The 26,214-nt window shown below is 35.7% G+C and overlaps 1 protein-coding gene across 4 annotated transcripts in view; it reads right to left on the minus strand.

The window, feature by feature from the left end:
* The window catches only part of Als2 (Amyotrophic lateral sclerosis 2), a 550,533-nt gene that overhangs the window by 126,590 nt on the left and 397,729 nt on the right, over positions 1-26,214 (minus strand). For 3 of the 4 annotated variants that reach the window (XM_090415656.1, XM_090415654.1, XM_090415657.1), the window contains exons 19-20: positions 23,140-23,316; positions 16,098-16,274 (exon numbers count right to left, since the gene is read on the minus strand). In XM_090415656.1, the coding sequence (XP_090271782.1) occupies positions 16,098-16,274; positions 23,140-23,316 (354 nt within the window). The remainder of the gene's footprint in view (positions 1-16,097; positions 16,275-23,139; positions 23,317-26,214) is intronic. The other variant, XM_090415655.1, reaches the window with a different exon arrangement.

Here is a 26,214-nt window from a genome sequence, read left to right on the forward strand (position 1 = left end):
TGGTGAATAGTAACGGTAGCAGAGTGACCATTGCAACAGGTTATAGTGGAAGTATTAAATGAGCACATCATACTGATATAAACAATGCTGTGCAATATGCAGAAGGGAAGCAAGTATTAAGAGAATTGGAAGTGAAAGAATTGGAGGTGTATCAGGTGTCAAATGGGTTAGATGTTAATAAAGCTATGGGAATGGATAACATATCAACCGCATATTTTTAAGAAATGTACGAAAAGTTAACTATGCCTTGACTAGTTATTTAATGAAAGTCTTGCAGTGGGTAACGTTTCTAAGAAATGAAGGGAAAAAAAGGCAAAAATAGTATCACTACACAAGCATAGTTCTAGGACAGAAGTTTCCAATTATAGACCAGTATGTATAACTGCAGTTGTAGCTAACAGTTGGTCAGCATGGATTTGTAAAGGGTAGGTCTCGTTTTAGCAATTTACTTGCATTTTATGATAAGGAAATGGGGTGTATTGAATAAGAAAGATTTGCACACAGTGATATTCTTGGACTTTACAAAAGTGTTTGATTAGATTATCTCATGATAAGGTGGTATACAGGCTGGGATGGGAATGGATAGTATATCAGTTAGATGGATCAGAGATTCTCTCTGAACAATACCACCAAGCTGTGTATGATCAAGTAGCGTCTCAAAAAAAAAAAGAAAGAAAGAAAGGAGGGTAATCAGGCGCTCAGGGTCCTACTCTTGGGCCCTGGAGTTTTATTTTTTTGTAAATGATATTTCATTTCATTGGCCAAGGATCTTCAATTGTTTGGTGAAAAAAGTTAGAGGATTATAGGTAACACTGCTACCCACTTATTTGTCCAAGCAAAAATCTATTGAAATAGCTTAGATGAGTCTAAGGACTTCTTGGAGTTTCCCGTAATAATAATAAATTCTAAATGGGATTCAAATAGTATTTCCAACTGAAAGAAAACTGCTGACATTCTCACCAATGTGTAAAAATTAAAGCAATCACAAACAAAATGCAATACACTGAAGAAAAACAAAAAGAACATACCATAAGATTACAAGTTGATCTTTAATTCCCCTCACCTTCCTTGACTGACGCAAAAGAAATTATTCTGAAGATCGACTAGCAATGGATGAGATATCACTGGAATACAAGATAACAGATAGCCAAAGCAAATGCATTGAACACTCACTACCGCTGGCACCATTATAGTAAACGGATTAACAAATTACTAAAAAGTCCTGAATTCCATATTAAAGAAAATTTAGCAAACCTTCCACTTTGTTATATCTTTGTATTTTGGTTCAATATCTGTATTTACCTTTACGTTTATATTCTCCTTTTATTCTTTATTCTATTTTTTTACTTCTTACTTGTACCAGGAGTTATTTCCGGCAAATTTATTTTAGTTTTAAAATGACTGCGCCAGCTGGTGACTAATTCCTGATTCTTAGGTCTACTTCAATGACTAGCTCTATAATAATACTTAGTAACGAGAACACATGGTATGCAGTCACGGCTCCCCACCCCTTTTATTCTTACACAAATGTTTCCCCCTTCACTTATACAGGTTCGAAATTTTTATAAGTGGTAAGTCAGTCTCGTTTAATAGAACACACAAACTTTGATCTAAAACAATGCATTTTAATGCTACTAATTAGGATATACATGAAATCAAGAAAGGTATTAATATACAATAAATACATTTCTGCACACATGCACTGAGCTCATTCAATCTCTTGCGTACTTCTTATAATACAAGGTTATATAATCATAGTTCAGAAGCATTATTCAATCATCGTTATTCTATTGGTTTGCTCTAGGATTGAGTGATGCTCCTGTTATTATGTTAGTTCTGGCAATACTGAGTTATTCAAAATTCATACATGATATCTCGCTTAATCTATTTATCACAAATCTCAGCTCTATAATAATACTTAGTAACGGGAACACGTGGTATGCAGTCGCGGCTCCCTCCCCCCTTTTTTCTTACACAAATGTTTCCCCCTTCACTTATACAGGTTCGAAATTTTTATAAGTGGTAAGTCAGTCTCGTTTAATAGAACACACAAACTTTGATCTAAAACAATGCATTTTAATGCTACTAATTAAGATATACATGAAATCAAGAAAGGTATTAATATACAATAAATACATTTCTGCACACATGCACTGAGCTCATTCAATCTCTTGCATACTTCTTATAATACAAGGTTATATAATCATAGCTCAGAAGCATTATTCAATCATCGTTATTCTATTGGTTTGCTCTAGGATTGAGTGATGCTCCTGTTATTATGTTAGTTCTGGCAATACTAAGTTATTCAAAATTCATGCATGATATCTCGCTTAATCTATTTATCACAAATCTCAAGAGAGTCAATCTTCTTGCTATTAGATTTACGCAATTCATAGGTCCAATGCACAAAGCTGTATTTTCAATTAGTGCACTTCATTTAACATTTCATTTCTTAAACTGTCTTATTAAAAGTTCACGTGTACATATTTTATAAGTCACAGCAGGAAGGTCACATCTAGACGTTCAGTCCAAAAGGATCTACGAGTCGAGTCTAGTAAGACTATGCCTGAGGTTTTCTTTTCCTTTCCCTTACAGCACTTCTTAAGCATATAGGTAAGAATTAATTGGCTTACCGATTAGTTTCCCCTGGCTTTATGGCTATTCTTTCCTCTGATACGACAAGATTTCCTTGGTGTCTCCGCTGTCTTTCTTTGTTGAATCCTACGAAGTAGTTACATTGGCGGTAACTCCCAACACTGTCTGCTGGTTTCTTGTTGTACAGTTGGAAGACTTGTACGTGACAGAACCCACTGCAATGTGGAGGGTTGCTGGAAACCAGCGTCAAGCATCCTCAGCCTTCACGGCCTTCTCACTGGCACACAGGAAAATTGCAGGAAACAAGAGAGCGTTTGAAGAGTATGCTGCGCTTATATCATGGCAGCGAGCGCCCTTTCGCTCTCTGACTACGTCATTCACTCAGCCATCTTTGATTGGTCTCATAGGGTCACGTTCTTTCCTCGTCGGCCTTCTTGACGGAACTCTTACTGCCGAGTTTACTGGATGACGTCTCGGATTTTTCTGCTGAGTCATGGACTGATACGTAATGATGAGACCCTCCGCTGATTGGTTAACAACTCTGAAGTCACTTAACATAACTTTTCCTATATCGGGCATGATTTACAACATAGCTTTTGGATTACTTTACAATAATATTATTGATTAAATTGTTACAGTCTCAAATTACATTTTATTCATTGCTTCTATGCCTTTGCTCTTGAGAGCTCAAGCATGTCTTTATCTTAAGTGAGTAATTTCTCATGTTGTGGCTGAAACAAATGGCGGTCACAGAGTGGGCCAGTTATTTCCGACACAACAACTTAAAACTAGTCCTTATGAGTTGACTATAGTTAGAGTTGACCATATATTGGAATGGAGAACATGGACTGGAAGAAAGAATATTTATAGGTTCAAGAGATGATAGTACATGAATTTGCAGACTATGAGAAAAACATGGATGCAGTTGATAAACAAAAAATTGGAGAAAATGAAAGAATAATGAGGATAATATATCTTGAAATGGGTGTTAAAAAATATGAAAGAAAAAACACCTAATCTACATTTTTCTAAACATAAATACTTTCATGAACATGTTCACAAGGAAACAATTCAGATATTGTTCTCTTTTGATTTCTGAAATACAGGTATCCCTCGATTAACGTGGTTAATTAATCCCTTGATGTTACCGGATATATCAAAATCGCATTAATCAAATCTAATAATCATTGGTAAAAATAACAATTCGTTCATGATCGATTACTGTATTAATGATTCGTTTTATCTTTAGGAAAGATAAAAAATAAATGCAAAGTAAATATTTAATAAATACTTGTACCTACATTATTTACTGCAATTCTCAAAATGAAATAATGTTGGATATTGAATCCAACATTATTTCATAGTCGAATATAGAAACTACAAGTTTCAGCAGATGCAAGCATAAGCCACCTTATGGGCAACTAACTCATAGTAAAGGTGGAGTAAGCTCCAGATCACTTTCCTTAGTATTTTCCATAATGTAAAGCATATCTCCTAGAGAACATGTATGATAAATAAGCATTTGGCTCTCTATTTCAGTAATACATGATAGTTTATTTATTTTCAGTTACAATCTAGAAATTATTGATATAAAAATAATTTTTATATAAATAATTTGATATAAAAATTATTAATATAAAAAAAAAACAACTAAACCATACTATACTGACATCGGAAGTCGCGGTATCCCTCAGATACAATTTACTGTCAAATATCACAAACCTTTACATAACATGTTAAACCAAACTGACAGAAAAAAAACAGTTTGGAATATCACTCTTAACATATGAATGCACAGCTACTCATGACCTCCAAGCTATATGCTAAATTGTGTAAGAATATTTATATTAAACATTTTGCATGTATCTGTCAGATCAGCTGAGAGCTCCGCAGGGTTAAAGGAGAGTTAATCAAAACTCTCGCTGGGTATATCAAGGGATTGGGGCAATTCATTTTGCCACGTTAATCAAATCCCACGTTAAGCAAGGGATACCTGTACTGGAAAATTGCTGATAATCATTCATGCTAACAAATAATTGTTTTTGATTATGTTCTCACCATGGAATGGTCAACAACTATTCCAATTCTCAAAAGAAGCAGGGAATATAATTGGATAATAAATTTCTAAATTTTAGGTTGCAACTTTTTTTCCCTTACAAAAGTAAATTATTATTATTATTATTGTTCCGGGCAACTCCAAGGAGTCGACAGACTCATTGAGGGAGGCCCTAACATCATCTCAAGAACAACTATTCGACATTGACACAGTATCTATCATACCTTGCCTTGAACTCATTCACGGTCATAGCACCCACAACAGACTCTGGAAGCTTATTCCACTCATTCACCACTCTCCAAGTAAAAAACCTAGCTCTAACTCCCTTGTCAACCACGTTATTGCCCAGCTTCCATGCATGGCCCCTAGTCCTCCCACCACCAGTCATATTTTCAAAAATATCTTCTGGATCAATCTTATAGAAACCCTTCAGTAAGTTGAATATCTCAATCATATCACCCCTCCTTCGCCTATCGTCCAATTTCTGCAACCCACAAATCCTCAACCTATACTCATAAGGTTCATTCCACAGACCTTCTATCATCTTGGTCACTCGTCTCTGGATCCTCTCCACTTCCTCCCCATCATGAAGAAACCCTGGTGCCCATAACTGGGCACAGTAGTCCAGATGGGGTCTTATCAAGGCTCGATACAGAGGAACAACAACTTGTTTGTCTCTGCATGTTAAAGTATTCAGAAGCCAAGTGATTTGATGAGCTGATTTAGTCACTTTTGCAATGTGCCCCCTAAACTTCAATTCCCTATCCACCAACATTCCCAAATCCCTGGCCTCATCAATCTCCTGGAGTACAGTTCCACCAATGCGATATACTGCTGCTATTCTTTTCACCCCAAAGTGCATAACCTTACACTTTGCCACATTAAATTGACATCCATTTTTCCTAGCCCAGTCCTCCAAACTATCCAAATCATCCCGTAAAATTTTGACATCCTGTGCACTCACAATTGCTCTACCCAACTTTGCATCATCAGCAAATAAGTGAACACTTCCTCTCAAATCCTTTCCTATATCATTGATGAACAAATTGAAATGCAGTGGTCCAAGAACAGAGCCCTGCGGCACACCACTAGTCACAAGCTGTCTTTTAGACTCCACTCCTGCATAAACCACTATCTGGTATCTCTCCTTCAACCACCCTCCTATCCATCTTACCAACCCTATATCTATCCCCATCTGCTCCAGTTTACTGATTAGGGTTCCATGTGGTATCCTGTCAAAGGCCTTGGCAAGGTCCAGTAGTATCACTGTTAACCCATTACCCCTATCCAGTTCAGCCGTCACTGTGTTATAAAACATGAGCAAGTTACTGAGGCATGATCTACCCTTCACAAAACCGTGCTGTCCCCCCATACAATATCCCATTTTCATCTATCCAATCCTGTATTCTTTTCTTGATTAATTTCTCTAAGATCTTGACAATGATTCCTGATATGCTAATCGGTCGGTAATTTACAACAGCAGTCTTGGAACCACCTTTATGCAGTGGAACTATTTTCCCCTCTTTCCACCCCTCGGGACAAACCCAGACCCAAGACTCAAATTAAACAAAATGGTCAAGGGTACTGACAATTCTTTAGCTGCTTCTCGTATGACACAAGCTGGTATACCATCCAATCCCACGGATGTATTGACATTGAGGATATGCAATAGACTACTCACCTCCACTTCATTCACCACAATCCCCGTATTATTATTATTACTATTATTACGGGAAACTCCAGGGAGTCATTAGACTCATCGAGGGAGGCCCCAAATCATATTCATCACAACTATTTGACATTCATACAGTATCTATCATACCTCGCCTTAAACTCATTCACTGTCACAGCATCCACCACAGACTCAGGGAGCGCATTCCACTCATTCACTACTCTAAAAGTAAAGAACCCAGCTCTAACACCTTTACTAACCACACTTTTGCCCAGTTTCCATGGATGTCCCCTAGTCCTCCCACAAACGAATAAACCAGTATAATCTACTGGTTTATTCGTTTCTGCAATGTCACCACCTGGATGATATATACTTGCAAAGTGCTCACTCAGTAACTCAACAATATCAACTGATTCAGTTACCTCCCTACCATTGGCATTCTTTAAAATCATTCTGCCATGTACAATTTTTCTTTTACTTGCTACATATCTAAAAAACTGTTTAGGATTCTCTTTAGCCTGCATGGCCAATGTTCTTTCGTAATCCTTTTTTGCTTTTCTTACCACACTCGTTACCCTTCTGGCCTGCGCTTTATACCGTTCATGTGCCTGCTGGTCACCTTTCTCCTTAAATTCCCTCTATAGTTGTTTCTTTTTTTGCAGCTCAAGCTTAATGGTGTTATTCATCCATTTAACCTCTACTTGATTTATTATTTGGACTCTAGGTATACAGTCAGCCATTGCTTCATGCAAACACTTCTTAACTGCTCCCATGCACTAGCAACTTCTAGTCCTTGCAGTTGTACATGCCATGGCACTGAACCAATCAAACTCCTAAGCTTGTCATACTTTCCAGCCCGATAATTCCACATGTACCCTGTCTTAATTGAAAATTCCACACCTTTAGCCACCTCCCAAGTCAAGACCCTAAGATCACTCTCACCAATTGGTGGCAATGTGGTCATATTTGTTACAGCCAAATCCTCAGATGTAATTACTAGGTCAAGCACTCTCTGACTCCTAGTATTTTCCATTACATGCTGTCGCAGATAGTTATCCCTTAATAATCGCAAAAAAATCCAATTCCTTCCTCCCGTGTGTCCTCTCCTCACTCCAATCAATGCGACCATAGTTGAAATCTCCCATAATAATTACCCTCCTTCCACTCATTTCTTCTATTTGCTTGTGCATACTGTCACCACCATCTTTTCCATCACCTGGTCTATAGCAGCACCCAAATGTATATTTAGTTCTGCTAGCCACAATCTCACACCAAATAACCTTAAATGTGCTCTTTTCTCTATCCTGCAATTCAACTTCTATTCTCCTTGGCTGTAGCTCATCAGCTATCATCAACAATACTCCTCCCCCCATTTTATTCTCCCTGTCATTCCTGAACACACTATACCCATCACATTCAATCCCACTAGCTATATCATCATGATTCACTAATACCAATAACCTGTGGTCTGGAAGTGCCAACCATGGCCAAAAACTCTTCCTTCGTGTTCCTAATACTCCTAGCATTAGTGTACATGAATTTAAGACCCCCCATTAGCCCCAACCCTACCTTGATGCCTTATATTAACTATCCCACTCTGATTTGTTGGCCATATTCGCTCGGGCATATTATATTCATTCATACATTCAACTGCCTCCCTAAGGACTGTATATCTACCCCCTCCCCTAATAAATCTAGTTTCCCTGAATTTGCACATCCATTACATTCAGCAACACTTTCTCAGGTCTCCTTACACCGTAACCATTCAAATGCAAGCCATCCATCTTACATAGATCCTTTCGCCCATCGAACTCACTCCACACATCCACAAATTCCACACCACTCGTCATACATAATCCATGCATAAAGTCATTCACAATTATGGCCCTCCTTTTAAACATTTCACTGTCATACTGTGGCAAAAGACTAATCAATCTAACTCTCTCACTCTTTTCTTTTGTTACCTCAAACAATTCATTCAGGTCTTCTATCATTTCCATTTTATCTCCTTTCAAATCATTCGTACCTGCCACAACAATCATTTCCTTCACTCTTTCCTTTTGCTCTCTAATAGTCTCAGTTACATCCTTTATGGTCGCACCAGGTTGGTACGATTTTGTCAAATCCTCTACTAACACACCTCGTACTAACGAGTCTTCATACAGCACTCTATCCTTCATTTTGTTCATGTTCACACTCATATGCCTATTTTTCCTGTCATACTTTTTAATATTGGTTGGTTCATTCACAGTGACTTTTGCTCATACGCTCTAGCTGCTGTTTTGCCCTTTGTATCGCACCATTCAACAACGCGATCTCACTCATTGCATCTATCTCATCTTTTTTATTCTCTGTAAAACCATTAATACTATCATTCACACTCTCACAATTCTCTGGTACAACCTTGCCGTTTCTTGTCAAATCCCTATTTTCTTCATTCTGAAGTTTGACAAAAATATCACACTCACGATCCGAAATACACTTCAATTCCTCATTCTCCCTACATTTTCTACACACATTCACTCCTTTATTATCATCTAACCACACTCTGCAAAGCGTACATTTCGCAGATAGTACACTGAATCACCTCCTTTACATTACTGTTCTTGAAAGAAGATAGCGAACCATCATTACTGGCTACCAATTTCCTTCGTACTGGAGCCTTTACTAGTAACATATTTTATCAAATTATAAATTATAAATACCAAAAACACACTAAGATACGCAAGGCAAACAAAACTACGCAATATTAAAGTAATTTTATCAACAATAACTGAAATAACGCTTATCTTATCTGGAGTTTTCACGAACACTACACATTACGAATCCCTCTAACGGCGACTTCCCGACATAGATTATGTTATGAAACACTTTAGTATACTAACTACACTAATAAAACTACAATAATATACTAAAATTACACAATTAAATCTAACAAAATATTAATAAATCAACAAAAATCGCAAATCTTTCAGGAGCTCTCCGACAGTACGTCCTTTCACCAGCTAGCCAAATTATACATCATTAAATTCTTGATATGTATCATTAGAAGTGTACAGGATATTATGATAGCACTACTTGAAAGGTTATGCCATTATTAACTTCCTCTCAATAATTTGCTCTAAATTAATCTGTTAAGACTAATAAGAAACCAAGAAAAACAATTACGTTAGAGAAAAAATACGAATTACCAGCCATCAAGCGGGTAGCACTGTTAAAGCTATTTCTGAGAATTTTCTCTTGCCACTTCTGCAGTTTGCACCATTTTAAAGGATAAAGAAAAATATTTAAGATCATATATTTAAGTCTTCTAAGGCTCTTCTTACTTACATCAATCAACTAGTTAGTCTTTCTCTAGGTCTTTTTCCTGGTATCCTGGTAACAAGCACTTGTTGCCGGGATGGCAGGAAAAAGACCATACCACCTGAAATTAGCTGCTAACATCTCAAGTTCTTTCCTAATATTTTCATTTTTAATTGCTGCCATTGATACCATTTATTCACTTCCCTAATCTTTTTCAGAAGTCTTATATCCGCTCTCTAGTCTTTGATCAAGTGTTTCATTTCAAACCCAGCTTTCAAGGAAATTATACTTAAAGAAAAATTACAGTACAGGTAGTTTCCAACTTTATGAATTAATTAGCTCCTGGTGATTGTTCATAAATCGGAAATTTATTTCCCTTTGAAATAATGCTATAAGCTAGAGTTACATTCATAAGAAGGAATATATAAAATGAATATTAAATGATAAGAAAAGACTTTACTGGTCAAAGATTTACATATTTAAAAACTAACATAAGAAAAATTTTAAATTAAAAAAGATTCTGAAGAAAAAAAAATTAGCTCATTTCTATATCATTGATGAATTGGCAGCTGTTGATGTGGTAGGAGATATATTAGGAAGCTTTGGTGCATCTTTTTTTTTCAAAGGCCTCGAGTGTCATCTGCTTCATTGACTTTTGCTTATTTTCATTTAAAATAGCTCGATAGCAAGCAGAAGTTATTCATTTTGTGGGAAAATTTACTAAATTGTTCAAAATCTGAATCTTGTGATTGAAGGATTGCTTGAGCTTTTCAAGAAGTTTAAATGCTTCTTCTAGGCCTTTTAAAGTGAAAAACCAAGTGACAGCTTCATATTTGTTATCTTCTTTGTTTCTTTCTTGTTCTTCTAATTCAAGGAGATCATTGGGTGAGAGTTCCATAGTGCGAGACTGAAGCAGCTCATTAACATCACCTTCCGAAACTTCCATTTGCACTTGGATAGCAATACCTAAGATCGCTTGATTTTCAAAATTCATAATCTTTGTTGGGTCTTCAAAGCCTTCAAAATTATCATTAAACTGAGGACAAAGTTTATGGCACACTCCTTTCATGATATTTTCAGAAACTTTATGCCAGTCGCTCTGTGTTACCCGAATTGCATTTAAAATGTTGAATCTCTTCTAAAACTCTTTGAAAGAAAAAATTCCATCTTTATCAGTTGCTTCTATTAACATTTTAAAAGTTTCTTTGAGATAATGTGCTTTAAAGGTCACAATCACTCCCTGATCCATGGTTGTAAAAGAGAAGTTGTATTTGGAAGTAAAAAGACTATTTTTACATAAGGGCAAATGTAAGCTACTGATGAGGGATGGCTAGGTGCATTGTCAATTATCAGCACTTTAAGTGGAATTTGTTTTTTCTCACAATAAAGTTTCACTTCAGGAGCAAAGTGATACATAAGCCAATCTTTGAATAGGGAACCCGTGAGCCAAGCCTTCTTATTTGCATTCCATATTACTGGGGGAGTACTTTATTAATTCCTTTTTCAGCTTCTTGAATTTTCTGATCAATGCACAAATAAGGGTTTTAACTTGCATCATCACTTGCATTTCCTCCTAATAGTAGAGTGATGCAATCTTTTGATCTTTAAAACTTGGCATTGAGGATTCTTCTTTTGCTATGCACGTTCTTGCAGTCATCCTTTTCCAAAAAAGGCCAACCAGTTCACTTTTTGTAGCAGTCAAACTATCCATTACTTGCAACAAAAGTCTCTTTGCAGTCATTCCCTTTTTGGGCTTTTGGCATTTTAAAAATGGCTAATGCTTTAGTACAAATTGTTGCATAGGTAATAGGCATGTTTTAACCATTGAGTTTGGTCACTTATCCAAGCAGTTAACAGTTTTTCCATATGAGGAATTATATGGCCTGTTTCTTTATTATGCAACCATGTAGACTGCATAGATTGCGCATTTTTACTTCTTTCAAATATTTTTCTTTATCCTTTAAAATGGTGCAAACTGCAGAAGTGGCAAGAGAAAATTCTCAGAAATAGCTTTAACAGTGCTACCTGCTTGATGGCTGGTAATTCGTATTTTTTCTCTAACGTAATTGTTTATCTTTGTTTCTTTTGCTCATTTTCTGGTTTTGCACTGTTGCTTCTTTTTGACATTGTTGGAAAAGTGAAAGGGTTATAGTTAAAAATAAAAAATCAGGTGTGTAATTGAAGAAAACTATGAATAACACACTCTCGTCACCAAGGCACGTTTTAATTGATTATTACGTCATTACATACTGCGTAATTCCTCATACATGTCTCTAATCGCCTTCGCTGTGCACAATTTAAAATAAAAATTCAAACCCAAAAAATTCGTAAAGTGAGAACTACCTGTATATTCTTGTCTTTATCATTTACCTGAGCATAAGGAAATAATTTTGCATGTGAAGTAACTTCCCAATTATGATATTTGTATATGGAGACAGATGACTTCACAAGAAACTTAGTACCATAAAGACAAATACCCCAAGACAAGAATATAATTTGTGAAGTATAATTTAGTTCCTAGCCAAGCAAAAAAATTTGCTATAACTACCTCTCATCCAGATCGTTTTAATATGATGATACACCATTTTCCTACTTGCATATGGAAATATGACTCCTGTTGATTCCTAGTATCCCCACAGGTTTTGTTCATGCTGTGGAGATCTCAATACAGGTTAAAATCAATCTAGGCAATGATCCCTCCCACAATGCATGGCATTATACATGTCCCAGAGGAAGTGTGCTGGCATTACAGAATACTATATCAATTTGATGAGAAGAGACCTGCTTCCATACACAAGTAATCTCATCATGAAGTTATTTCCCATGCAATCTTTTGTTTACTTATGTATAGGTCAAGAATAAAGACAATAACATAACTTAAAGCCAAGTATAATTTACTTGGTTTTTATAAAAGCAAAGTAAATATATTTCACCATATATTTTTATTTATTACAAGTTATTTTGTTACAGAAAAAAAAATGTTTTGATGGGTGTACAATAAACTCTCACCATCTCACTATAAAAAAAAAACTTTTATACTAGAAATGCTGAAATGAGTATTCTGGTTGCATATCACCTGCTTTAACTGTATTTCCAAGTTTCAGGTTTCTGATGGCTTTTTCTACATGTATACCTGATTGCGTTCTTCTTGAATATTTTCTACTAACATTCACTCATCACGTCACTGCTTCCATCATTCTCATTTAACATTTTTCAAATAATTATTTTGTACATCAGAATACCTTTATCTTCCACTTTTATGTCACCTTTATCATCTCTCATTCCTTTTCCAAGTAATCTTTCTTCCATTTCTTAGCAACCTCTAGAACATTCTGCCACTGCTGTGATATTTAACTTTTGTATTCTTGCCAAAGTCTTAATATGATCTTTGTTTAGCTATTTTACACTTAACCTTCTTACATTTTTACCTCTGTATTCTCTTTGGGAATTTTTAGTTTTTACTTTTTTGGGTACTCAAGATATGCTTTTTTCTTTTTCCATACTGCCTCTAACTTAATGTGCCTATCATGAAGTCTGGATTTTTTCTGATCCTTTCAAAGAAGTTAACCACCCAGACTTCTCTGGTTGAATGAATCGATGTTTTTTTTTTTTTTTCAGAGTTTGTTACTGAGTCTCAAATGTTTAGTTCCTGTTTCCAAGAACCAAACATTCTTCTTCTTTTTTTGTTTTAACATAATAATAAATAATATCTTTAGTTCAATAATATCAGTTACTGAATAGGAAGCTTTGAAGAAGCACTTAAACAAGTGCTATTTGAAGGTGTTCCTAGAGTTCAAAGAACAAATAGGGTGGGACTGAAATGAATGTGCAAAAATGAATTTTGCATAGAACAGGACAGGTTTACTAAAAAGAGGTCATGTTTTAGCAATTTGTTTACATTTTATAATAATGTTATAGATAAGTTTGATAAAAGGAATGGATACACTATGATACCACATGAAAGAAGTTGCATAAACTGGGACTGGAACATAGACTACTGACATGGACAAGTGGGTGGCTGATGAATAGGTATCAGAAAGTGCTATATGGTGGGTGTGAATCTACCAGATTTAAGGTGACTAGTGATGTTTTTCAGAGATCATTCCTTGGACCATTGTTGTTCAATGATATCAGGTCCTTCCTATTGATATTAGGAAGGACCTGAAAGAAGTTGTTCAACTGTTTGTTGATGATTCACAGATGGTCAGGGCATTCAAGGATGCTACAGCACTTATATTGGTGTTACAGTGGAAAAGAAACTGAAGTTCAAAGTCACATGGCAAAAATTGCAAAATACAATTTGGATAATTGCAATGCTGAAACAAACATTGACACATAAGGATAGGGAAGTCATTTTGTCTCCACTAGGTTCGATATAATTATACTTGGACTACTGTTCAGATTTGGTCTCCCAGATTCCAAAGGGATATAAAGAAGCTGGGGAAATGGTGCAAAGAGTAACAAAGATTATATTGAGAATATGGAATACAAATTATGAGGGTAGATTGAGAGTATGTGGACTGCAGACACTGGTAAACAGGAGGAAGAGGTGGGTGATATGACAGAGGTCTAAGATTCTGAAAGGATGTTATAGATTATCAACTGATGAAATTTTTTGTTATATGGAATGTGGAGAAAAAACATGGGGGGTATCAGAATAGGAAGATTCTTTCTAAGTTTGTGTGCAATTAAGATAGGGATGAGAGCTAGATTTTTCTCTTTCATACAGCAGTGAGTGAGTGAAACAATTTGCTTGTCAGTGTTTTTTTTTTTTTTTTTCAAATTGATCCCATACATGATGAGAGGTTGAGAGACCCATAGGCACATCAGTGTCATGTGTGGGGTACAGACAAAGACTGAGATAGAAGTTTACTGTCTTTTTTTTTTTTTTTTTTTTTGAAAAGTTGCAGGTTGTAGTTATTTGAGAATACTTTTTCAGGAAGGCTGTTCCACCAGAGGACAGGTGGATGGAATAAAAGAGAACGAATAGAAGCAGGTTCGAAGTATTTGCAGTTGCACAGTAAAGTGATGCTGGGCAGCTGCAGATCTTGTATTAACAGGTGCAACAGAAACTGGAGAAATGATTGCCAATTCACTGGAGCAGTGACTGTGGAAGTACCTGTAGAATTAGACAGTGTTGAAACAATGTGTCTAAAAATATGTTGAAACCTGAAATAGAGGATGAAGTGAGTCTGTAAGAGAGGGATCCTCTATGAGACTAATTACATCGCTCTAGAACGTCAAGGATTTTAAGGAAAGTTTTAGGTGCACCACCCTAAACATGGATGGATTTGTATATAGTGAAGAACTGTTTGTGTATAAAATAGGCTCTTGAATGAAAGAGAATGGCAAGCTTTTTCGATGCTGAGGAGGCTATTGATGTAATGTGTTTATGCCATCAAAGACTGGAGGTAAGCATTAGTCCAAGCAAAGAGATATGATCTTGTCTGGTGATTTGTGTGTTACTGAGGGTAAGGGTAGGTGAGCTGAGATCTCTTTTGCACAAGAAAAAGCAAGACTGTTTTGGTGGCATTGAACTTAACAAGGATGTTCTTGCCCCATTGGAGGATAGTATGCAGATCAATATTTAAGCCACTAGTTGTAGATGATCCTGTAGGCTGGTTTGTCAGAGTACTGCATGGTTTGTCAAATGAGTAGGATGAGTGGAGAGTACTATCAGCTGCAAAGCTATGGATGGGATTAGTTGTTATTGTGAGTAGGTCATTTATGTACAGGAGAAAGATAGTAGGTGATAGGACAAAGCTTTGAGGCACTCCAGTATTGGTGGTGAAGCTCAAAGAGAGGGAGACATCTATCATGACTTGCAGAGAATGACCAGAGAGAAAGCTGATTACCCAATTACAGAAGGTGGCAGAGAGACCAAAGGATGGCAATTTGTTCAGTAGGCCCAAATGCTACACTCAAAAGCTTTGGAAATGTCACGGGCAATATTTCGTCCTATGTTTGCATAGTGAGTGTATCCAGTGTGAATGAGTTATTCAAGTAATCTTTTATTTCATTATAATCATAAAATCACAAATGGCCCTGTAATGAGCCTGTTTGAGGGATTCTTTCTAATATATCCAAGTTATCTCGATAAGCAAACCCATAAGAGAAGGTATGACTTCCGGTGTGGGTGATCTACGGTATTCCTCGATGAGTCCTAGACTTCCATGAGGTCACTGATGATAATAATATAACAAACTCGGAGAGACCAAAATAATAGTTTGTTACAGTGAATTTCTTGAAGTATAGTATTTATCCACAGGGCTTTGGTTGGGACTTTTCAGTAGTTTGTTATAGGGAGTGAATTTTTTTTTTTTTATTTTATTTTTTTTATAGTGGTGTTTGCTATAGTGAGAGTTGACTAATTCATTCCTGTTAATTCTTAAAGAATTATAAATATGCTATCATAAAGAAGGAACAGTTACTGCAAATTTAATAAGGTATGCTTGTCTAAAATTGTTTTACCTGTAAACATCAACTAGCCTTTCCACGAGTTGACCCAATGGATGAAAAGGACAATCACAAGCCATATTCAAGTAATCTTTTATTTCATTATAATCATCGAACCACAAATGACCCTGTAATGAGCCTGTTTGAGGGATTCTTTCTAATACATCCAAGTTATCTTGATAAGCAAACCACCTGCAATGGAAATCTTGGCAATATTACATATCTATTATTTTACATAAACAAAGATTATTAATAACATTAATTTTTTTTTGTTTTATAATCCAAGCACATACTGGGGAAGGGAAATTGATACTGGATATACGGGCAGTCCCTGACTTACGTAAATTTGGACTTATGGAAATTGCCCTGAAAGGGCTATGGGAAAGAAAAAAAAAAAAAAAAAAAAAAAAAAAAAATCAACTTATAAGAAATTTATATTTACAAACATTGCATGGACTAATAAATTGCAACTTCAATCCATTTTACAAATGCACACGTTGCTTGAAGTTCACTGACATTTAATAATGTGTAACAGAAAATTCTTCACCTGCTGAATATATTAGACATGCTAATATGCATGCATATATTTCAAGTTGTTTTTTTTTTTTAAACAAACTTTTATTGTAAACATACATAATTAATGCTTTCATACAAAAATTACTTCTTACTGGTCATGTATTAACAGCATACACTATACTTTATTTCTTTCCATGAAGGAACCAAAAGAAAATCCCATTTAATCTAATTAATTACAATAAATTAGTTTGGATTATTCATTTTTATTATCATCTTTGTATTAGGATAATTTATTTTAGAAACATTAAAAAATGTAACAATATATCTTATGAAAATAATAACTTCAAATTACAAGCACATTTCCATGAAAGCATTATGTTCATAAGGTGGGATTTGACTGTACTTTCATAAATTTTAGTGTTTGTGTACACTGGAATAAAGTCGTGACTGGAAAAAGAAACAAAAGTGGGAAAACATGAACCCATGCGATAAACACTAAAACTGATCTAAAGATGAAAATTATTAAGAAAAAAAAAACAATCTGAAAATGTCCAACATTCGGAAATTAGGTAGGGAAATTCTATCAACGTCCACCACCCCCTACCTAATTTCTGAATGTTGGACGTTCCAAAACTTACAAATTAAGCCACGCCTCCGGCCATTTAGCGACAACAAATGCCCTAATTTGGCAGATGTAACTTGCAGCCTTGACATAGCCCTACAGTCATTCCCACAAAGTTCCGACGATGGTCAGACGATGACCGAAACGGTCCACACCCCATTAACCCTTGTCCCAGTTTCCACATAAGGTTACCCTTCCCCTTCGTTCCCCCCCCCTCTCCCTCCCCCCACAACAGAATAATATATATATATATATATATATTATTAATAGTAACCCGGGTTTCCTAACTTATTTCCAGCGTCTAAAGCCCCCCCCCCCCCGTTTATAAACAACCTTCAGCAGGAGCTTGGATTTAGAAGGCATCATTAAACCAAAAACAAGGTATGTACAAAATTTTTCCACATTTTTTATTCTGCCATAATTGCCTTCTATACTCGCCCATAATGCCCTAAAATATATATATATACACCCCCTTTTTTGAGTTATGTTAGCCAATGTATTAAAATAAGGGACACTCCTAAACAAAAACAGGCTACAATAGCCGTTAATTACATTAATAGTCTATATTTGAGTTGTAATTCAGGAATCAAAATTGAAGAAAATTACAGGAAGACTGTCTGATGTTATATCTGGTGAGAAACAAGGATGCACATTATCTCCACTGTTATTCATCATCTATATGGACCACATCATGAAGTGGATGTCAACATTAAACCTGATATCAAAATTAGAGATATTAATCTCAGCTCTTTAGTTTATGCACATGTACTTTTTAATAAATCCAGTAGAAGTTGTCATGACTCCCTGATTAAATTGAATAACTGCTATAACAAATTTAGTATGAAGAAATAAAAAGACAGTGACAATAGGCAGAAATATTGAAAACAACTATATCCTGAATGGAAAACCTACAGAACAAGTAAAATATTTTAGCTATTTAAGAACAATTTTTAGTGAAGATGCAAATTAAATATGGAAATAGACAGAATCAACAAAGCTTGTATCGTAGGAAGGCAACTGGATAAATTTATATGAAATAAGAGAGAAATGAGTCAAAACACTGAACTAGCTGAATACAAGATGGTGTTCAAATGAATCTTAATTTGGATACATGGATTTGAGTACATGAATTTGAATATGTGGATCTGAGAGCTGGGTTAGAAATAAAATGATCAATCAAGACTAGAGACCACAGATATGACAGTTCTGAGAAAGATTAGAGGAATCAATAGATGGCATCAAGGTAGCAACATATTAAAAAGAGAAATATTAAGAAAAAAAACTTGACATTGTTAGCATTTAGAAATGTGTGAGCAGAGCTAATTCTCAGGTGGTATTTGTTGTTTATTATTTTAACGGTATAATAGAACACAGAAACTAAGTAAATAATTAATTTATTAACTTGATGCTGATATTTCGCTGGTATTATAACCAGCATCTTCAGAGCACAAAAACACTGTTTGTCACAATACGCGAGACTAAAACAACATGGTGTACTTAAACAAAATTGTAGCAGCAACACAAAGACTAGAGTCCTGATTTTGGCGCCCTCTATCTGAAAAAAAAAAAAAAAAAACGCTATCATATATTACTAGAGTCCTAGAAAAGTGCTAGTTTTTTCTTAATATGACTGTCTCCCAGATCTTCGGCAAGTTAATACAGCCATATTTGTTGAGATTTGGAGTGTGTTTTAGGGCTTCTGTTGCCTCTAAGAACAATCTCTCTGATTTATATGGGTTTCTGTGTAGTACTTTTGTGTTTTTCCAGTTGATCCTGTGTGCAGGGGTATCCAGAGCATGGTCTGCTAGGCCCGACTTCCCATAATGATATTTCCGGACGTATCGTTTATGTTCGCTGATGTGGATATTCACAGTTCTTCCTGTTTGACCGTAGTAGGCTTGATTGCATGAGCAGGGTACTTGGTAGACTCCTGGATGTGATAAAGGAGGAATGCTGTCCTTGGGTGAGCGGATGAGGGTGGCTAATTTGCTACATGGTCTGAATGTAGTGTGTAGTTTATGTTTATTGAGAATTCTTGAGATCTTTTCGGATGTACCTTTAATGTAAGGGATGGTGACTGTTTTGTTGTAGTTCTCTGTGGTGGATGGTGGGAGGGGTTTCTTAGGAGTGTTTAGTATTTTGTTTATTTTTTGTGGATTGTAGCCGTTGGCCAAGAAGGTGTGGAGTAAGTGAGTCAATTCAGCAGTGAGAGCCTTGTCATTTGAACAGATTGCTCTCGCTCTATGGGTTAGCGTTTTTAATATGCCATATTGTTGAGAAGGATGATGGTGTGATTGTTTGTGTAAGTATCTGCCTGTATGTGTGGGTTTTCTGAAAACTGAAAATGATAAGGAACCATCTGGGAGACGTGTGATGAGTGTATCCAGGAAGGGCAGACAGTTGTTGGCTTCCAGTTCCATAGTAAAGTGGATTTTTGGATGTTGGCTATTTAAATGTGCTAAGAATGTTTTCAATGTCTCAGGGCCATGTGGCCAAATAGCAAGCACATCATCAATATAACGTAGCCAAAGTGTTGGTTTGAGAGTGGCTGTATTGATTGCTTGTTTTTCCAGGTGTTCTATGTAAAAGTTGGCTAGGGGGGAGAAAGGGGGGAGCCCATGGCTGTCCCATCAATTTGTTTGTATATTTTCCCTTTCCATGTGAAATATCCTGCATGTATTGTGAATTTGAATAGTTCAAATATATCAGGGGGGAAGTGTGACTTCAGTAGATTGAGGGTTTCTATTAGTGGTACATTTGTGAATAGTGAAGTGATGTCAAAGCTTACTATTAAGTCTGAGCTTTTTAGGGTGAGGTGTTGTAAGATGCTTTTTAGGTGTGCTGAATTTTTGATAAAGGAGGGAGAATTGTTAGTGAGAGTGGCTAGTAGCTTCGCTAAATGTCTAGCCAGTTTGTATGTGGGACTATTTATGCTGTCCACAATTGGGCGTAGGGGTGTGCCTGGTTTGTGAATTTTTGGTGATCCATAGATCCTCGGTGTTTTAACATGGAAGGGTTTGAGTTTGTTAACTGTGTCTTTGGGCCAGGAAGTGACTTTTTTTAATAATTTTCGTGCCTTATTCTTTTGTGTGTTGGTGGGATTGCGATCTATAATTTTGTATGTTGACTGATCTTGTAATAGTGTGTGCATTTTGTTTTCGTATTCAGTTGTGTCCATCACCACGGTTGCATTTCCTTTGTCTGCTTTTGTTATGGTAATCTGGCTGTTGTTGTGTAGCTCTTTTATAGCAATGAATTCCTTATGTGGGATATTATTTTTTGGAGGCTTGGACTTGATTAGGATGTTGGCCACATCTAAACGTATGTTGTTAGCTATTGTTGGAGGCAGGTCGTAAATTCCTCGTTCGATGGACGCCATTATTTCGGCTTTTGGAACTTGCTTGGGAGTTAGGGCAAAGTTGTGCCCTCGACTTAAAGCAGTCGTGGCTTCTTTGCTTAAGGTGAGTGACGATAGATTCACGACGACGAGGTCTTGTTGTAATTGCGGTCGTTGTATGGTGTTCCGTTGTTGTAGATTTTCGAACTTCTTTTGGTGCCGGTTTTTGACTCTGTCGAATTCTTTTTTTGCCGTTGCGTCGGTGATGTTCTCTAAGATCTGCCAAAGTTCTGTATTTAGAATATTATGCAGTGATTCTCGTAATGCACTGATGGTTGTATTTGCTTGTGCTAATTCCCGGGAAGTGGTGTTAATTTGTTCGCGTAAAAGCGCTACACTCGCTCGTTTATAGATGCGTTGGGCTTTGGCCGAGTGGAACTTGTTTTTGATTTTAAAACAGTTCGGTATTAATTTAGTGTCTCGGCACCTCTTTAAGAAGGCTAACCTGTTTAGTTGCCGCGCCAATTTCAACTTCCACTTACCATATCGTCGTGTCTTGCGTACGATATCGTCTCCGTGAAGAATCCTTAAACGTGTGGACAGACTTATGTGTTCGTCGAACATGTTGTTTATTATTTTAACGGTATAATAGAACACAGAAACTAAGTAAATAATTAATTTATTAACTTGATGCTGATATTTCGCTGGTATTATAACCAGCATCTTCAGAGCACAAAAACACTGTTTGTCACAATACGCGAGACTAAAACAACATGGCGTACTTAAACAAAATTGTAGCAGCAACACAAAGACTAGAGTCCTGATTTTGGCGCCCTCTATCTGAAAAAATAAAATAAAATAAAAAATAAATAAATAAAATAGAGGGCGCCAAAATCAGGACTCTAGTCTTTGTGTTGCTGCTACAATTTTGTTTAAGTACACCATGTTGTTTTAGTCTCGCGTATTGTGACAAACAGTGTTTTTGTGCTCTGAAGATGCTGGTTATAATACCAGCGAAATATCAGCATCAAGTTAATAAATTAATTATTTACTTAGTTTCTGTGTTCTATTATACCGTTAAAATAATAAACAACATGTTCGACGAACACATAAGTCTGTCCACACGTTCTCAGGTGGTATGTTCACTTGAGCAGAAATGGGAGAGGAAAGGTTAGTAAAACAAGTGTTCTTTGCTATTATGATAGGAAAAAGAACTAGAGAAGACCAAGATCTAGGTGGATTGATACAGTAAAAAGTGTCTTGGAAGAGAGAAATATCTGATAATTGGAGTATTGACAGATAACATTAATTTTGACTAAAACTGTCAATAGGAAGATAGTAATGATTTAACTTTTTCATGTAGTACTATTATAATATCCTGCACCATGTACTCCAAGGATACCTGTCTGGAATTTGATGATCCACACCTTCATGTCTTACCATATTTAGTTACCCTGACAATTCACATTTGCTTTTTCACAGAACAATTTCTCAAAGCATGTGATACTAAAATCATTCAAATACAAAAATATCTTTATGTACAAATCCTTTGACTATCAAAGACACCCAATATATCTACATTCTGATTACCATTTTTCCTACAAAATTTGACTCATTTGGATTAAAAATTAGCTTCTCAGTGATAAAACCCTATTACCTACCTGAGAGGAAATAATTCAATACTGATCTGATTAAAAAACTCAAAAAAGTTTCTTCCATTAACAAGATTGAAACAACATATATTGCCACTCATTAAGCAAATTATCATTCATCGATATATATATCCTCAAGTGATACACAGGATACTCTCTTAATACTACATAATTAAGTTTACATAATCACTAAATTCCTATCAATAGTTTTCTTCCAACATAACCTGTTATGTTGTGTTTTGTTATATAACATTTGTTATGTTATTTATTTTTTTATATTTAACTGGTAACACAAAATTGGTTAGGGGACAAAGGTAGATAATAGGAAGGATACAGCCATAGAGCCAGTAAGGAATGCAGATGCAAGGGGGCTTCTAACCCAATGTCCAATCTTCACTTTCCTATCTGTGCCTTATTAGTGTCAGTCTGGATACTGAACAAAAATAAGGACAAGCTAGAAATGTGGGATTTAGCAGATCAAACTGTAATCTGAATTTATTTAAATCACACCAAAATATGATGCTACATGATTAATAGACAAATCTGTTACCAATTATTATCATAACAAACCTCCATTGAGTCAGAATCATTGAGGTCTCATTCAGCCAGTTACACATTTGTCACACTGAAACTCATTCATAATCAATTCATGCACCACCACAATGTAAAAAATAACTTCTCATGATGCCCTTTTCACCACATCACATCACTTCCAATTACACAACAGATACTCATTCACAACCAGTCTTATGTATCTGAGAATTCCGTTATTTGCACTCTGTGAATGTGCCTAGAATCAACCAATTCCATTCCTTGAAATTCAAAACAATCAAACAATTATATGTATATTTGATAATTTACTAATATCACATATAAAATTCACATTCAAAAGTGAAACATGCAAAATAGAGAAAAAGAAACAGGTCATACTTTTTTTTTGTGTGTACTTCATGTTTTCTTTTGCTAATAGCTACTGCAATTGCTTCCCAAGCTCTTTCATTGTCTTGTGTTGCATTAATCTCTTGTATACCCAAATTATCTTCAAAATATTGGAAAACATCCTTCCATTTCTTATCAGCTGGAACACTGAAGTGACTAAGATTACTGCTGAAAAGAAGTGAACTTATTCATTACACATGCAAATAGTTATATACGAGTATTATAAAAAATTAATGAGAGTTCAGTCTGTGTATCCTATTAGTGAGAGTTCAGTCTGTGTATCCTCTTCTTCTAATATAAACTTTCTGGCCCTATATTTCAACATGTGGATAATTTTAGAAAGCCTAAAATTGTTTGTGGATAAAATCAACTCAATACATAACAAGATAAAATTCACTCTGGAAGTGGAAAACAACAACCAACTGCATTTTTTAGGCATCTTGATAAAGAAACAATCAAGTGTCAAATTATCTATTTACAGAAAGCCCACAGATACTGGAAGATATCTTCATTATACTTCAAACCATCACAAGACACACAAACTGAGCATTATCCAATAAGGATAATGAAATATAGGACCAGAAAGTTTATATCAGAAGAGGAGGATACACAGACTGAACTCTTACTAATAGCCAACACATTATCACAAAATGGATATCCTCAAAACATCATAAAAAATATCTATATGGTGACAACCCCAGACAAGAAGAATCACGCTCCCAGCACATTTCTACTATAGTGATCCCTTTCATCAAGTCAATTTCTTATCAAATAGCCAGAATACTAAGAGCTTACAACATCAGAGTGGTCTTCACACCAACCACCAGCATCAGACAAGTTTTAGAATCCCCAAAAGATAAGATGCCTTTCTACAAATATCCAGGAGTATATTACATTTCTTGCTCCTGTGGTCTTGCCTACATCAGACAAACTTCACAGAGTTTATAAATCAGACAAAAAGAACATGTTGGTGATGTAAAACACAACAGAAGTATCTCTTCTGGCTTAGCACATCATTTCTGTACATCTAACCACACGATAGAGTGGCAAAACAGCTGCATGCGATATCTGGATGATGACTACAGACATCGTTTATTCAAGGAAGCCACAATAGTGTTAATAACTGGTGGAAACCTCAACAGAAATCAGGGTGCAATCCTAAACAGTTTGTGGAAAAACCTGATCCTCTCTCTAAATCAATCTGAACTACAGCTAGCCAGTAATCACATTACACGTTTACAACAAACACGCATGCGTGATAATGAATAAGAACAATGTCCTCTCTGTCACGTGAACGTGTAACCTGAGCTACTAGTTGGTTTATAACGTTTTTTTATGTTCCTTTCAATTTGCATTTACTAGTTTTTATGTCTCCGTAAAGCCTTGAAAAAGCCAGACAGTTTGCTGGCGAAACTGGTAGGCTCTAATTAAGTTTGTTTTGTAAATGGTCAGTAATAAATAAGTTTGTATTTTAGGTATCCTGATTACTTATGTGTGTGTGTGTATGAGAGAGAAAGAAAGAGGAAAAATTGAAGACTAGATAGATTTATTCAGATATTTTAAGATGGCTACACCAGTTTTTTTTTGTAAAACAATAGCTGCTTATACTCATTCTTTGCCAGCTAGAAAAATTGAAAATAGCTACTGATATTTTTTAATTTATAGTATGATGATGTTTTAGTTTATTAACCATTAGACAGTTTATTAACCAATCCAGTGTTAGTAAGGTGGGAAATGTAACAAAAGTGGACAGCAAAAACGTCCAATCAGGAAGTACTGAAACAAATGGGGAAATCACGTGAGCTTCTAGATACCATAAAAAGAAGGAAAACTGCATATCTTGGTCACCTACTTCATAATGAAAAATATAAGATACTTCAATTGATTATAAAAGGGAAGATAAATGGAAGAAGAGGACAAGGAAGACGAAGAAAATCTTGGCTGGCAGATATCAGACAGTGGACTGGTATGAACGCTGAGAGACTGCTCAGAATAGCTGAGAATCGCTCAAAATTTGCCAAGGTGGTCGCCGACCTCTGATAGGAGATGGCACTCAAAGAAGAAGATGATGTTTTTAGAATAAGAATAGCAAATTAAGTGTATGACATACAGTTTATTAACCAATCCAGTGTTAGTAAGGTGGGAAATGTAACAAAAGTGGTAAGGTGGGGCCCACACTAAACTTTCTTGCACGCAGCAGCCTGTCATCTATGGCATCGAGTAGTGGGTTACAGGAGGGGAAGCTATACTGAGGCATGACTCACTGCCATGTGTTGTTAAAAAGTTATAGTAAATTTAAAATCTTTGGGGTCTGTGACATCCCACCTTACTAATGCTAGGTTAAGCATAAATTTATAGTACATGTACATAGAAAAATAAATAAAATGAATATGATAATTTTTAATAAAAATTTTATATAGCAAATATAAAAAAAAAGTTATATAGCAAATATCTTAGCAATAGGCATAATGAAACACTAAATTTCAATAAATATTTCAGCTTGTTTGCATGCTAGGGAAACAAAAAAAATTATAGAATGTTATAAATTTCTAAATATGCCTCGTCCATACATCATAGTAAAGAGAGGTGCCAGTATGCAGTACCATTGTGTCTCTTCTTCAATAAGACAATATTAAGCTGGAAATGATTCACTAGGTTGTCCAAGAAATTTCCAAGTTGAATTGAGTTGGACAATAGCGACATGAGCTTATGGTCTGGACTTAAGCTGCAAAAGGCAGTTTTTTTTATGTGACCGTGACCCATAATGTACCTATGGTACATTAGTATTGGTAGTGAGTTAGGGATTTCTCTCCCTCCATATATTTATTTTACATAATCCAGAAACCTCCACTCTACAGATTGAACATGGAACATTTTTCCAATTATTTCCATAAGTAGTCTCGTGGAAGGTAACAAAATTCATCTCTCACCTAAAGGCAATTATCAACATCCACATTCATGGTGGAATTTGAGTCTACAGCCTGCTGGTTGAAGAGTGGATAACCAAACCACTTGGACAACCAGGATGACATTTAGTCTCCCTGAAGAGTCATTCATCTATCTGGT

The sequence above is a fragment of the Typopeltis vanoorti genome, chromosome 3 (genome assembly GCF_054136105.1).
Source record: "Typopeltis vanoorti isolate ZY-2024b chromosome 3, IOZ_Tvanoo_1.0, whole genome shotgun sequence".
Classification (NCBI taxonomy): Eukaryota; Metazoa; Arthropoda; class Arachnida; order Uropygi; family Thelyphonidae; genus Typopeltis; species Typopeltis vanoorti.